The 16,551-nt window shown below is 42.1% G+C and overlaps 1 protein-coding gene across 4 annotated transcripts in view; it reads right to left on the reverse strand.

The window, feature by feature from the left end:
• Positions 1–16,294, reverse strand: part of smg1 (SMG1 nonsense mediated mRNA decay associated PI3K related kinase) — a 130,024-nt gene extending 113,730 nt beyond the window's left edge. For all 4 annotated transcript variants that reach the window (XM_069906251.1, XM_069906250.1, XM_069906249.1 and 1 more), the window contains exons 1-2: positions 16,071–16,294; positions 7,685–7,848 (exon numbers count right to left, since the gene is read on the reverse strand). In XM_069906251.1, coding sequence (XP_069762352.1) covers positions 7,685–7,848; positions 16,071–16,135 — 229 coding nt within the window. In that variant the 5' untranslated portion in view covers positions 16,136–16,294. The remainder of the gene's footprint in view (positions 1–7,684; positions 7,849–16,070) is intronic.
• Between the last annotated feature and the right edge of the window lie 257 nt (positions 16,295–16,551).

Consider the following 16,551-nt stretch of genomic DNA (forward strand, 5'->3'; position numbering starts at 1 on the left):
TTCTTGTCCCACTCCTTTCTTGTCCCACTCCTTTCTTGTCCCACTCCTTTCTTGTCCCACTCCTTTCTTGTCCCACTCCTTTCTTGTCCCACTCCTTTCTTGTCCCACTCCTTTCTTGTCCCACTCCTTTCTTGTCCCACTCCTTTCTTGTCCCACTCCTTTCTTGTCCCACTCCTTTCTTGTCCCACTCCTTTCTTGTCCCACTCCTTTCTTGTCCCACTCCTTTCTTGTCCCACTCCTTTCTTGTCCCACTCCTTTCTTGTCCCACTCCTTTCTTGTCCCACTCCTTTCTTGTCCCACTCCTTTCTTGTCCCACTCCTTTCTTGTCCCACTCCTTTCTTGTCCCACTCCTTTCTTGTCCCACTCCTTTCTTGTCCCACTCCTTTCTTGTCCCACTCCTTTCTTGTCCCACTCCTTTCTTGTCCCACTCCTTTCTTGTCCCACTCCTTTCTTGTCCCACTCCTTTCTTGTCCCACTCCTTTCTTGTCCCACTCCTTTCTTGTCCCACTCCTTTCTTGTCCCACTCCTTTCTTGTCCCACTCCTTTCTTGTCCCACTCCTTTCTTGTCCCACTCCTTTCTTGTCCCACTCCTTTCTTGTCCCACTCCTTTCTTGTCCCACTCCTTTCTTGTCCCACTCCTTTCTTGTCCCACTCCTTTCTTGTCCCACTCCTTTCTTGTCCCACTCCTTTCTTGTCCCACTCCTTTCTTGTCCCACTCCTTTCTTGTCCCACTCCTTTCTTGTCCCACTCCTTTCTTGTCCCACTCCTTTCTTGTCCCACTCCTTTCTTGTCCCACTCCTTTCTTGTCCCACTCCTTTCTTGTCCCACTCCTTTCTTGTCCCACTCCTTTCTTGTCCCACTCCTTTCTTGTCCCACTCCTTTCTTGTCCCACTCCTTTCTTGTCCCACTCCTTTCTTGTCCCACTCCTTTCTTGTCCCACTCCTTTCTTGTCCCACTCCTTTCTTGTCCCACTCCTTTCTTGTCCCACTCCTTTCTTGTCCCACTCCTTTCTTGTCCCACTCCTTTCTTGTCCCACTCCTTTCTTGTCCCACTCCTTTCTTGTCCCACTCCTTTCTTGTCCCACTCCTTTCTTGTCCCACTCCTTTCTTGTCCCACTCCTTTCTTGTCCCACTCCTTTCTTGTCCCACTCCTTTCTTGTCCCACTCCTTTCTTGTCCCACTCCTTTCTTGTCCCACTCCTTTCTTGTCCCACTCCTTTCTTGTCCCACTCCTTTCTTGTCCCACTCCTTTCTTGTCCCACTCCTTTCTTGTCCCACTCCTTTCTTGTCCCACTCCTTTCTTGTCCCACTCCTTTCTTGTCCCACTCCTTTCTTGTCCCACTCCTTTCTTGTCCCACTCCTTTCTTGTCCCACTCCTTTCTTGTCCCACTCCTTTCTTGTCCCACTCCTTTCTTGTCCCACTCCTTTCTTGTCCCACTCCTTTCTTGTCCCACTCCTTTCTTGTCCCACTCCTTTCTTGTCCCACTCCTTTCTTGTCCCACTCCTTTCTTGTCCCACTCCTTTCTTGTCCCACTCCTTTCTTGTCCCACTCCTTTCTTGTCCCACTCCTTTCTTGTCCCACTCCTTTCTTGTCCCACTCCTTTCTTGTCCCACTCCTTTCTTGTCCCACTCCTTTCTTGTCCCACTCCTTTCTTGTCCCACTCCTTTCTTGTCCCACTCCTTTCTTGTCCCACTCCTTTCTTGTCCCACTCCTTTCTTGTCCCACTCCTTTCTTGTCCCACTCCTTTCTTGTCCCACTCCTTTCTTGTCCCACTCCTTTCTTGTCCCACTCCTTTCTTGTCCCACTCCTTTCTTGTCCCACTCCTTTCTTGTCCCACTCCTTTCTTGTCCCACTCCTTTCTTGTCCCACTCCTTTCTTGTCCCACTCCTTTCTTGTCCCACTCCTTTCTTGTCCCACTCCTTTCTTGTCCCACTCCTTTCTTGTCCCACTCCTTTCTTGTCCCACTCCTTTCTTGTCCCACTCCTTTCTTGTCCCACTCCTTTCTTGTCCCACTCCTTTCTTGTCCCACTCCTTTCTTGTCCCACTCCTTTCTTGTCCCACTCCTTTCTTGTCCCACTCCTTTCTTGTCCCACTCCTTTCTTGTCCCACTCCTTTCTTGTCCCACTCCTTTCTTGTCCCACTCCTTTCTTGTCCCACTCCTTTCTTGTCCCACTCCTTTCTTGTCCCACTCCTTTCTTGTCCCACTCCTTTCTTGTCCCACTCCTTTCTTGTCCCACTCCTTTCTTGTCCCACTCCTTTCTTGTCCCACTCCTTTCTTGTCCCACTCCTTTCTTGTCCCACTCCTTTCTTGTCCCACTCCTTTCTTGTCCCACTCCTTTCTTGTCCCACTCCTTTCTTGTCCCACTCCTTTCTTGTCCCACTCCTTTCTTGTCCCACTCCTTTCTTGTCCCACTCCTTTCTTGTCCCACTCCTTTCTTGTCCCACTCCTTTCTTGTCCCACTCCTTTCTTGTCCCACTCCTTTCTTGTCCCACTCCTTTCTTGTCCCACTCCTTTCTTGTCCCACTCCTTTCTTGTCCCACTCCTTTCTTGTCCCACTCCTTTCTTGTCCCACTCCTTTCTTGTCCCACTCCTTTCTTGTCCCACTCCTTTCTTGTCCCACTCCTTTCTTGTCCCACTCCTTTCTTGTCCCACTCCTTTCTTGTCCCACTCCTTTCTTGTCCCACTCCTTTCTTGTCCCACTCCTTTCTTGTCCCACTCCTTTCTTGTCCCACTCCTTTCTTGTCCCACTCCTTTCTTGTCCCACTCCTTTCTTGTCCCACTCCTTTCTTGTCCCACTCCTTTCTTGTCCCACTCCTTTCTTGTCCCACTCCTTTCTTGTCCCACTCCTTTCTTGTCCCACTCCTTTCTTGTCCCACTCCTTTCTTGTCCCACTCCTTTCTTGTCCCACTCCTTTCTTGTCCCACTCCTTTCTTGTCCCACTCCTTTCTTGTCCCACTCCTTTCTTGTCCCACTCCTTTCTTGTCCCACTCCTTTCTTGTCCCACTCCTTTCTTGTCCCACTCCTTTCTTGTCCCACTCCTTTCTTGTCCCACTCCTTTCTTGTCCCACTCCTTTCTTGTCCCACTCCTTTCTTGTCCCACTCCTTTCTTGTCCCACTCCTTTCTTGTCCCACTCCTTTCTTGTCCCACTCCTTTCTTGTCCCACTCCTTTCTTGTCCCACTCCTTTCTTGTCCCACTCCTTTCTTGTCCCACTCCTTTCTTGTCCCACTCCTTTCTTGTCCCACTCCTTTCTTGTCCCACTCCTTTCTTGTCCCACTCCTTTCTTGTCCCACTCCTTTCTTGTCCCACTCCTTTCTTGTCCCACTCCTTTCTTGTCCCACTCCTTTCTTGTCCCACTCCTTTCTTGTCCCACTCCTTTCTTGTCCCACTCCTTTCTTGTCCCACTCCTTTCTTGTCCCACTCCTTTCTTGTCCCACTCCTTTCTTGTCCCACTCCTTTCTTGTCCCACTCCTTTCTTGTCCCACTCCTTTCTTGTCCCACTCCTTTCTTGTCCCACTCCTTTCTTGTCCCACTCCTTTCTTGTCCCACTCCTTTCTTGTCCCACTCCTTTCTTGTCCCACTCCTTTCTTGTCCCACTCCTTTCTTGTCCCACTCCTTTCTTGTCCCACTCCTTTCTTGTCCCACTCCTTTCTTGTCCCACTCCTTTCTTGTCCCACTCCTTTCTTGTCCCACTCCTTTCTTGTCCCACTCCTTTCTTGTCCCACTCCTTTCTTGTCCCACTCCTTTCTTGTCCCACTCCTTTCTTGTCCCACTCCTTTCTTGTCCCACTCCTTTCTTGTCCCACTCCTTTCTTGTCCCACTCCTTTCTTGTCCCACTCCTTTCTTGTCCCACTCCTTTCTTGTCCCACTCCTTTCTTGTCCCACTCCTTTCTTGTCCCACTCCTTTCTTGTCCCACTCCTTTCTTGTCCCACTCCTTTCTTGTCCCACTCCTTTCTTGTCCCACTCCTTTCTTGTCCCACTCCTTTCTTGTCCCACTCCTTTCTTGTCCCACTCCTTTCTTGTCCCACTCCTTTCTTGTCCCACTCCTTTCTTGTCCCACTCCTTTCTTGTCCCACTCCTTTCTTGTCCCACTCCTTTCTTGTCCCACTCCTTTCTTGTCCCACTCCTTTCTTGTCCCACTCCTTTCTTGTCCCACTCCTTTCTTGTCCCACTCCTTTCTTGTCCCACTCCTTTCTTGTCCCACTCCTTTCTTGTCCCACTCCTTTCTTGTCCCACTCCTTTCTTGTCCCACTCCTTTCTTGTCCCACTCCTTTCTTGTCCCACTCCTTTCTTGTCCCACTCCTTTCTTGTCCCACTCCTTTCTTGTCCCACTCCTTTCTTGTCCCACTCCTTTCTTGTCCCACTCCTTTCTTGTCCCACTCCTTTCTTGTCCCACTCCTTTCTTGTCCCACTCCTTTCTTGTCCCACTCCTTTCTTGTCCCACTCCTTTCTTGTCCTACTCCTTTCTTGTCCTACTCCTTTCTTGTCCTACTCCTTTCTTGTCCTACTCCTTTCTTGTCCTACTCCTTTCTTGTCCTACTCCTTTCTTGTCCTACTCCTTTCTTGTCCTACTCCTTTCTTGTCCTACTCCTTTCTTGTCCTACTCCTTTCTTGTCCTACTCCTTTCTTGTCCTACTCCTTTCTTGTCCTACTCCTTTCTTGTCCTACTCCTTTCTTGTCCTACTCCTTTCTTGTCCTACTCCTTTCTTGTCCTACTCCTTTCTTGTCCTACTCCTTTCTTGTCCTACTCCTTTCTTGTCCTACTCCTTTCTTGTCCTACTCCTTTCTTGTCCTACTCCTTTCTTGTCCTACTCCTTTCTTGTCCTACTCCTTTCTTGTCCTACTCCTTTCTTGTCCTACTCCTTTCTTGTCCTACTCCTTTCTTGTCCTACTCCTTTCTTGTCCTACTCCTTTCTTGTACTACTCCTTTCATGGCACAATTTCTTAATCTCAGAATCAGCCTTTGAATGCAAAGGAACACTTTCTCCTTCCCCACAGGCAGGTCACATTATGGTATAACTTTATATAAATTTTGACATTCCAGCCCACGAGCCCCTGCCACCCAAATAACCCAATTACTTCCAACCTCCAGATGTTTTGAATGGTGGGAGGAAACAGAGCATGTGGAGCAAGCCCATGAAGACACAGGAAGAATGTCGACACTCCTCTGGTGTTCACTAAAAGACTGCCAAAATTAAGTTGGTTTGTATCAGCTCACTATAAAATCAGCGTAGTCATTTCATCGTTAGCTTTTAATTACTGAAGCAAGTGAATAAAACCAATCCCTTGACCCCAAATATAAAACTGAGAAAATAAACTTCCCATACAAAAAGATGCACAAAATTTAAGGGCATAAAATACACTGTTGTGGAAACATTCCCTAACATCCTAAAATGAGGAGGTCACAAGACTATTTATGTCAAATAAATTACTCACCCCCACTTTACCCATCTACCCAAATTTGGATATACATTGAAAGCATTTTCTTGAAATAAAATCAGACAAATTGGCATTGTTCATAAAAAAGTAATTTATTGGAGAAATTACAATGCCTTTTTAGTGCCAGCAATTGGGGTTCAAATCCCATGCTGTCTGTTAGGAGTTTGTATGTTCTCCCTGTGTCTCTGTGGGTATTCCCGAGGACTCCATTTTCCTCCCACCGTTAAAGTTAATTGGGTGTAAATTGGGTGGCATGGACACGTGGGCCTAAATGGCCTTTTACTATGCTATATGTCTAAATTTAACTTTTGAAACAGTAACAGTTGTCATTAAACACTTATCAAGATAACCTCAAAAGGTGGCAAATAATTACTGCTTAGTACTTCTGCAAAAGCCATTTCCCAGTACATAAACTTTGTTGAGTCACTTCACTCTGACTCCCAACATCAACTTCACTTCAACCACTTATGTAAAGGACACATTAAAATCTCAAAGTACAACCTCTCTGGAAAAACATTAACTTTCATATACATAATAGGAGATGAGTTGGCTATCTGGCCCATTGAGCCTGCTCCGCTGATCATGACTGATCTGGGCTTAGACTCAGCTCTACTTTAGAATTTACCATGGGTAATCTACCCATTACTTTTAATTTCCCTATTATTTAAGAATCTCTCTCCAATTATTTGAAATAGTAATGTAAAAAAAAAACCATTCAAAATCAAAAATAAATGTTGAACAGAAATTAGGAAGGAATAATTAAATGAAGGAAGCTGTGAGATGACTAGACCAGTAGCAACTTGTAAAAATGAAAACTGACATATTCTGGTTAACATTAATCTTCAGAAAGTCCCCTCTCAAGAGACCATTAAATATAATGAAAGGGCACATTTACACTTAACATGCCAAAATGTACAGCCTAATGTGGGCATTAATGCTCTCGAATCAAAATGCTTGAAATATCAATTCTGGTGAAAAGTTTTTTTTTAATTTTAAATTTAGACCTAGAGCACCATAACTGGCTAATTCACCCTTATGAGTCTGTGCCGCCCAAATTACCCCCCATTAACTACGCCCCCGGTGCATTTTTTGATGGGCAGAAGGAAACCTGAGCCCCTAGAGAAAACCCATGCATACACGGGGAGAACGCACAAGCTCCTTACCGATAGCGCAGGATTTGAACCCAGTCGCTGGCACTTAAAGGCGTTGCACTAACTGCTATGCCAACCATGCTGCCCGCTTCCTTGATGCCAGATGACATTCCATAATGGAATTGTGAAAAATTGATTTCCAAGTCAAAGCTTGCCCATTTGGCATTTACAATTAAGTAGGAGGAAGGAGTAATCTCTAACCAAGTTGGGAATATTACCCCATTGAAAAAAGTTGTAAATTTTTCACAGCCTGCTGCTCAAGACATGGGAGTTCCCAAAATCTTTTCCTTCTCCTTTCTATTAGACAACCAGCAGCCTTCACCAGCAATGACATTCATTTCTCCCTCAGCGTCAAGAGTTCAAAATCTCATATGGACATGGTTAGGAAAGGTTTGGGGCATAGTCGAACAAGTGCCAGCAAATGGGAATAGCTCAGGTCGCCACTCAATGAGCTGGGTCAAAAGGTTTGTTTCCATGTTGTACAACTCCATGACTCAGCATACATCAAATCATTCTTATCAATCTGTGCCGTGTCTTCCTGAGGGTTTTCCCCCAAAAGACATCTTGATTTTCAAGCCTTCAGGCATCCCAAAGTGAAAAGGGAGCAATCATCTAAGATCAAGGCAGGGAGAGCAATCCTGAAAACTGTTACCTAGCAACAAAAATGTGGATATTTGTTCCACTTTTGAATTTAATAATAGAGTTTGTATGCCTGTCCTTTAGTTGGGTATTTGTAACCTGGGGACAGCCTGTAATTGGAAATTATTTTTCCATTTTCTTTACTTTTTGGTATATTTTCAGATTTTTAATACATTCATTTTTCATTACACAATTTCCATTAACCTACCAATTTAAAATTTTGTGGCAGATTTTAAAAATGTAGTTTCATGAGATTAATCTGGATTCCCTGGTGAATGATTTACAAATGCACTTAATAAAGTATTATGTACTTGTTAATATTTATATATAAAAATATACAAATCATTATTATTATAAAGCAATCTTAACTTGCACAAGAAAAATATTGCAAGACAAATTCAAGATACAATATAGGATATGAAAGAGAAAAGAGCTGAACTCTTAAGTGGTCTTACCCCCTTCTTCATTTTGAAATCCACCGAGGATTCGAATGTCATCGTGTCTATGTCGAGACACACCGGCAGAACTGGTAGAATGCAATCCGTACGAGGCAGAATTGCCCCTATCCCTGGCCAAAGGATATTTTAAATTGTCTTGATCGGCTGTCGCAATGTCAATCCTAAAATGTGAAACACATGGAAGTAAAAATGTGTGAACAGGTATAGATGTGGATAAATACAGTCCTTACATTTCATTAAATTAGTTTTGAATTAACCAAAATGAACTCTTTTGTGAACTAGTACTCTAGATTCCTCTGCATCTTGAAGCTCTGCAACTGTTCACCATGTAGAAATTATGCTTTATCTTTGTCAACAAAATAAAGAATTTCACATTTTCCAGATTCATGCATACTCAATTTTCTTATCCATATTCCTTCCTTCCTTCTTGATAACCAATTTCCTCTTGGTGTCATCTGCAAATTTTGCTGCCTAACTCCAATGTGTTTATCCAAGTTATTTAAATAAAGTCTGGACCTCAGCATACCTTGCCAGCAAGAAAAATGATCCATTTACACTTACTCATTTCTGTGTTAGCCAACCAACTCTTATATCATGAGCTTGTATTTCCTGCAATAACTGATTTAAAATATTTTCTGGAAATCTAAGTACAGAATTGTCCACCTGTTCTTCAAAAAACTTCAATATCTCATTCAAACATGATTTACCTTTCGTAAAAAATACTAAATGTGCCTAATTTTATACATAATGCTCCAAACATTTATATTAACAGCTACTGCCAATTTCCCCAAAATTGATTAAAAAAATATATGGCCTGTATTACATCTCCTTCATCCTAAATTTGTTATTTTCTCCCATTTAATAGAGCTCTCCATAAATCTGGAGAATTTTAAGAAATTATACTGAATGCATCAACTATCTCAGTAACTAATTTTAAGATGTTAGTTCACAGATTCAACAATTTGCACAGTACATCTGCCACAGTGATTATCATTTTCAACTGATTTCCTCAATCCCCAATTTGCAGGCATTTCAAGGAGCTTTTAATCAGTCAGCTGAGGAGTGAACTTCGATTATCACTATTCAGCACAAGTTATAAGTCTAAAGTTTTTAAAAAGATCTTTTCTTCATAAAACGCTGATAGATATGGCGAATAATTCCAGCATTTGGTGCTGTTCTGCAGGTCAGGCGGTTCTGCAATCTCACAGCTCCAATAAACCAGGTTATGTGTGGAGTTTGCACATTCTCCTTGTGGCTGCAGATGTTTCCCAGAGGTACTGTGGTTTCCTACCACATCTCATTTGCTGGTTAATTTAATGCTAATTACCACTAATGTACACAAATAATGAGATCTGGTTTGGGGACAACAGGGTGTGAGGGGGAGGTCTGAAAAATTATGTTTCTCAGAAATTTAAGATCCTCAGAAACTAATGACATAATTCTCCGATATCAACTGGATATCACCTCTTGCAACAAAATAATTCCAATTTTAGAATAAAAATAGATCATGTTGAAAATAGTCGCAGATTGGGCACCATTTGCTAAGAACCAACATTAATGTTTCAGATTAATGTCATTTCAGAGCTGATGCTAATTTCCACCCTGCAATATTAACTTTATTGTCCGAAATAAAAGCAGAAAAACTCAGAAGGTCGCGTACCATCTGTGGAAAGAGAAAAAGCAAACATTTTAGGTCAGACTCTTCAGTCTTGTTCACAAAGGCTTTCTATCCCATCCTCCTGAATTATAAAACTCTTTATATTTCAGATTTCCACCATCTGCAGTATTTTTGGTTTGGAAAATGAAAATGTGGAACCTTGAGGCCCCCAAAAATTTCCAAGATTCTGTATTATTTTTACATATTAGAGAGTCATTATATTGCCATTTAAATGCCTCCTCAAATTTTTCAAACACTGGGTAAACTTTCTTAGAACCGGAAAGCAAAGTTAAATGCATAGAATTGTACTTGCAATAAGTTTTACCACAGAATGAAATGCCATTCAATTTACCATAGTTTAGTAAACCTTAATAATAATTTTGGATATCTTTTCCTGCAAATTGAACAGCCAATAAGTTTTTGTCTCCTGAGAGCTAGGATTTACATTAAATGATCCCATTTTTGTAATAATGAAGTTATTTTGCCTGGAATAGAACTTGCATTATTTACATAACTTTCACTAAATGTAAGCAAACAAATCCATGTCCTTACTTCTGAAATAACCTCTCTTCTCATACCTTAAAGAGCTTTCCCCAATACCTGGTACAAGTCAATGCAGTAGTAAAAGCTTCCTTTTCCAGCTCCACACTATTGCCAAAAATCAAATCATTCCTGTCACTCGAGAAAGTTATCCACACCCTCATTTCCTCTCGTTTAGACCACTAACTCTCTATATTCAGGAATTAGTCAGTCATCATTATCCAATCTGCAACTGGTGCAGAATGCTGCAGCAAGGCTCCTGACAGGAGCCAAGAAAAGGGACCATATCACCTCTATTCTGGCCTCCCTTCACTGGCTGCCAGTATGGCTCAGAATAGATTTTAAAGTCTTCCAGTTTGTTTTCAAAGACATTAATGGACTAGCCCCCTCTTACATCACTGATCTCCTAATGCCCTACTCTACTTCAAGACCCCTCAGATTTGGCCAATTTAGGGCACTTGGTTGTTCCGCGCCTCAAATCAAAAACTTAAGGGAGATCATGCGAATTCCCCAAATTGTGGAACATCATTCCTCCTTCCATCAAGTCAGCCCCTTCCTTTAACTCTTTCAAATCCAGGCTGAAGTTGTATTTTTTACTCTCAAGTGTTTTGACGTGATTAATATGTACAATTCTAAACCTCAGGTACCTGTTTTATGCTACACTTTAAATAGCTGCAAAAGTTAAGTTGCAATTGGTCAATGTGAGTTATTTTGAATGTGCTATATAAATAAAATAAACTTAGTTACCAGTGAGAACAATAAATGTATTTGAACTGAATATTGAAACATCCTCATTCATTTATGACAACTACAACTCAAAATATTGTCTTTTCATTAAAAGGTCAATCCTTCGCATTCAAATTTTGCCAATTATCAAAAATCAATTTTCAACTATAATTTTTAAAATCAATTTACAGGCAAGTCTCTGAGCAATATGTCAGTATTATTTTCTAACCATTCTCCTAGTACTCAAATACTTATTGCACTTATTTGATCTTCTACAATCAAAGCTTCAGTTAACAATTTGAAGATTCATAACAGCAACACAGTTACTGAAAGCTTTTAGTTTTCATGCGTTTTGTTTGTTCTTCATACCTCAGTAATAAAATAGCCTTTTGCTTTTTAAAATAAAAGTTGCAACAATTACCATAAGAATGGACACATTCTAAAAGATATTAATTCAGAGCATTCTAAGAATCTTTAAAATCCCTCAGAATTCACTGAAGATAGCTCGGGGTCTCATCGATTTATTACCACCCAGCCTTTGTAAAGAACAGCTTTCGCTCAGTTCTAACAGAATATAAATGAAAAGTGATCCTAAACGAGCCCAAATATGAACTTGCTACTTTGAAAATGTGCAATTTTTAACAAATACAGTATTTGGACTCCATTAGTCATCAACTTTAACTCATCATGAGAGAGGTGAAATTTCACTGGGTAACAGTTTGAGATCAATGACAAAAAAAAAAGTCACACATTGCTGCCCTTAGTAAAAGATGTCACAAGGATATAGTCAGTCCAATCAACAAATATCAGCAAGGATACCAATATAAATGGTGGGTATTTTTATGGTTTTTTTTGTTTCATTCACATGAATATACCTTCTGTTAATTGAAAAGATTAACAGAAATGATTGCCTCAGTACCACTCAGCAATTACAATCTTGCCGTGCTTAGGATTCTGGATGGGATTAAACAAATGTTATTTTCTGGTGAACTATTGTCTGGAATGTTTAGGTTGTCCCTGAAGGACCCTACTTTTTCCCTGGTTATTGTTTTGCCGTTAGTCAATTTATAGGATTAAAGAAAATTCAAAGTCATTCTATCCGCCAGTGAGTTTTTGTGACACCTCTTGGCCTTCCTCTTACTCTTGAAGGGACTCCCTGTCATTAGTTCCTTGTACTAGTCATGAGCTTCCTTTTTTCTCTTTATCCAATCCTCAATACTGAGGGTTTTGTAATATACTTGTTACACCTGGCTATTGACCAAAAGGAAAATATTGGCCTTGAATTCTTGTAATTTTTCCATCCTAATGTAGAAATGATCCCAATATACCTTTGGCATTTTCTTCTTTATGTTAATGAATACTTAAGACCTTTATTACTGATGAATCTCTATCCTTTTCCACAACAAATTTAATATATTAAGTGCTGGTCACCATCTCCAAAATGATCCCTCACTTGACAAGGTCCAAAATGCCCTTCCTTTATTAGTCCTGCTAAATACTGAAACAAAAAGACCTCCTGGACATAGCTCAGCCTCTGATCCCAGTTAATATTTAGGAAATTAAGATACCTCAGTGCAAATAACAATTTTTAATTGAATCCCTCTGACACCTGCCTAACATTGAAGAGGAATTTGAACAGGAACATGGATGGGAAATATATGCAGGACTATGGGCTGGGTGCAGGTCAGTGGGACTAAACAAAAAAAAAGGTCCGACACAGACTAGAAGGGCAAATGAGGCTTGTTTCTGTGCTGTAATGTTCTATGATTTTATCTCTGTTCCTCAACATCTTGTTGACCAATATATGCCCAAAGTGACAGTTTTATTTCTAAATCTCTGTTCACATGGCCTAATATGAGGAGCCTTCCAGAATATCCCCTCTCAATACTGAAGGGGTGTAATCTCTATGAAAAGTGCAATATTTCCTACCACATTGCTTCCACACCAACTCATCTGAGAAATTCTATACCCTGAAGATCAAGCTAACAATCCAAGCTGAAATATAGACTAATCAACACCCTAGATCAGAGACAGCAATGGATGTTGGTTAAAGAGCAAAACAACCACAGGACATCCCACTAAGTAAGGGAGTTGATTACAAGGGTGACTTGGGGAATTTGGAAGTCAATTGATGGCCTGCAACAGATCCAGTTTTCAAGAGGAAAAATGCAACTGAGCCTCAGGAAGCTGTATTGTCAATGACCACACCCATGGATACAAACTAAATACTGCAATTAAGATCCCATAAGAGCAGTTAAATTAGAAAATCTATAGATGCTAGGCTCAATTGCAATACACAAATGGGCTTGAGAAATTCAGAAGGACACCATATGACCTGCTGAGTTTTACCAGCACATTTCTGTATCCCATAGAGCAGTCTTGATGGGAGAGAAATCCTTAAAAGCTAACAAAATAATTCTGAGGGTGGAGAGAATTAACCTATATGTAAATAAAGTAGAAAATTGAATTAGCGACAGCATGTATCAAAGTTGGTGCAGCATCATTTTCTGCTCAAAATTTGACACTAAATCAGAAACACAAAATAAACCAAATGCTGGAGATCAGACAAAAAGGAGGAAACAACTGCTCTTAATGTACTGAGGGGGATAAAATGGGAGCGAGCATGCACAAAGCAAATGCTTATTATGGCATGGAGACTAGAATCTCCAGATGAACAAGTGAGGATAAAGAGTGCCCACCAGTGATGAATCCAAGTGGGTCAGTGCAGAGAGAATACAGTCTTGTATTAAAGTTTCAAAATTAGGAGTTGCATTAAATCCTAATGAGAGTAGAGAGAAAGAATGGCAATGTATACAGTTTCAGGGAATAGGAGCTCAATTGGCAAGTTCACATCATCCTCAGATCCTTTCTGTAATCAGGCAATTGCTGTGAGATGCTGTTATCAGGTTGTCTAGAAAACTACTACAAGCATTTCACAAGGCTTCTAATACAACTTCTCATTCAACTAATTCTCGAGATGCATTATTACTGGCAGGTGAGGTCTGGGCCTGAAGTCCCACTCACCCATGGAAAGTGCACGCATAATAGATCGCCTCTCCTTTCTTGGAGTAGTGATCGCCAAGCGGTCACTGTCTGGCTTGCCAGGCAGGAGGCCACTGCAAATTGCCTCTCCAATATTACTGCATCCATAGCAACACCTTCTCATTGGTGTCCCCCATTTTCACTGACCTTGCTATGTCATGGTATGACGAAGTGTCTGGCAGTGTAACCGGATGGGTAGGCTGAGTTTGTTAGCTTGGATTGGCAGCCAGCCTAAGAGAAGGAAAACTCTGATTTCAAACCCAGGTAGATGGGGCTCGATAGTCTCGTCAGGCTGTCCATCTAGGATAAGAACACTCCAACACAACACTTGGCTAGGCCAGGAAGATAAACCCCAGGTGTAAAGGGTGGGGCCAGCACTACACACATTGCACTCCACCTAAAAAATCCATTGTACAGGCTCGAAGGACATGTCTACATCTACAATCCTTCCTAAATCTTTGTTCACGAAGCCAAACCATAATGATGAACGTACATTTCAAGAAACAAGAATTTCTAAATTCTTAAAAGTCTAGATATTAATCAAAATATGATTTTGTACCATTGAAATAAACTTTAAAAAATTGTGATGTGCCCAGATGAAGACAACAAGTTCAAAGTATATTTTACAGCACAAAACACTGAATTCCAATGAAGGGTTTCTTTCCACATAGCCTCATGATCTGATGAATATTTTGGCATTTTCTGCTTTCCCCCCCCCCCCCAAGATTTCTAATATCATTACATTTACTTCAAATTCAAGGCCATTTCTCTTCCAGGAATAGCAAGCTTAAATTCTGTTCCCCAGCTGTCTCTTATTTGTTCACCATCAGCGATTTCTTTCTCTTCTAGTTTTTAGATCAGGTTTTGACCAAAATTGGTTTTCATGGGCACATCTTTTTTCCTGAGCAAACATCTCTGGCTCCAATTCATCCTATGTGGATTTCAACTCAAATTCCACCCTTCATCATTCATACAAACTAAGAATCACTGTTATCTTCAAACTATCCAGATTTTCAAGAGGCATGGATTTCACATGACAAGATCCTTGTTTTATGCCGTGTACCAACATATGCAGGTATATTATTAGCAGAAACACCAACTCACTATCTCAAAGTACAGTCCACAGTTTCACTGAACTTCACATTTGATGGTGCAACCCACTTTCCCCCATTCTACTTATGCGAAAGATCAGATGGCTACAGTTCTTCGATTACATCCATCTCCTCACCTTCCTCCTGCTGCATTTTTTCTATCTCTCCATCGCCCAGGTATCACCTCTTACAATCTTCCCCTTTCTGATCCCTAAGGTGTTCAGATGAAGGGTCACCAAGCTAAAATGTTATGCAATTTTTCTTTCCACGTTGACTTGCTGAGCTTTCACAGCAATTTTTTTTTAAACATAAACATTACTTCTTTTAAAAAGAGTACTTTTTATGGCTCAGAGATGACCAAACTGGTGGTCAAGAGGAGTTTGCTAAAAATCTAATTACATTTTTATATAGCATTCATCCAAAATAAAAACAAAAAGGTCCAATCCAACTCAGTAGAACCCTCGCCGTGATATTTAAAAAAAATAATCCAGATACATCTTGTTCTGCCTTGATAAGGTTTTTGACTTCAACAATATATCAGACTAGGACGGAGGCAGAAGTGTCCGACCTTTTGCTTGTTAAAATGCCAGTTTTACAAAAGAACACTCAACAAACCTCAAATCGCATTTGAAACAGGCACGATTCTTGTGTAGAAAATAAATTGAAAAAACCCCAAATGCTGGAAATACTTCGGTCAGGCAGTGTTCATCAAACCAATCCAATGGAAGTTGGCAACCCAAAGCAGAAGCTGATTCACTGAATGTTTCCAGCATTTTCATCGCTTCGCAACCATATTGCTTTTGGATTGATTTGTAGAGCTTTATTTTTGGATGTGATGAGCTGGTCAAGGTAATCTGTGAACAGACGTGTCCACCATGCATGGAATGTCCCCAGTAGTTGTCAAACAGAAAGGGAGTTCAATTTTAAAAAAATCAAACCTTTTAAGTATTTCACCGGTAACTGAGCCCCCCCCCCCCCCCAAGTCAGCATAAACTCCCAAATAATTCATGCAGATTTAATTAAAAAGGCCAAAAAAATGCAACCTCGGGTTATGCACCGAATCGAAACCACGCGTTTCTTTATTTTAAACCCGAGCCTGGGGTTTGACAGTAACTAGGCCCTGAGCGCAGCCTCGGACTCCAGCAGAGCCGGGGCGCTGGTTGGGTGGAGGGGGGGGGGGGGTCGGCATCCATTCTGCCGTGAGTGTCGGATTTCAGGAACTGGGTGCAGAGGGCGGGTACCGGGCCCTGCCCTACCCCCCCTACCCCCCCCTTTCCCTCCCTCCCTCCCCCGCCCCTACACTTTAGGCCGCGTTCTGCTCGCTCACCTTGTGTCCCAGTCATTCCAGCGCTGCCGTTTGTTCAGCCGAGTGCTCAGGGGTCTTTGGCTCATTCCCCTCCCCGCAACATGTCATCCGCCTCCGAAAGGTGCGCCTGCCACCACCACCACGACCACCGAGTCGGACCCGTCTGCAGTTCGAGGCGACCCGAGGGCGGGCGCGCAGCCAGGCAGGAAGGAAGGCGGACCGGGCTGCGGGACCGGAGCCGAGAACCGCCCTTCCCCCCCCCTAACCCCACCCCCCTCCCCTCGGCCTCCTGCACCGCCGAGGCTTTCGGTTCCACTCGTCCAGCAACTCGGGCGGCGGCGGCGGCTCTGGAATGGAGAGGAGCATGCCGGGAACGGTCACATGACGGGAAGCCCGCCCACCCGCCAAGAGGTGTCAACACGTGTTGTGTCACTGGAGAGTCACCCTGTCGGGTAAGTGTTCAACCTTCATCAAGACAGATGTAGTTGACAAAGAACAGAAT

This window comes from Narcine bancroftii, chromosome 12, assembly GCF_036971445.1.
Source record: "Narcine bancroftii isolate sNarBan1 chromosome 12, sNarBan1.hap1, whole genome shotgun sequence".
Classification (NCBI taxonomy): domain Eukaryota; kingdom Metazoa; phylum Chordata; class Chondrichthyes; order Torpediniformes; family Narcinidae; genus Narcine; species Narcine bancroftii.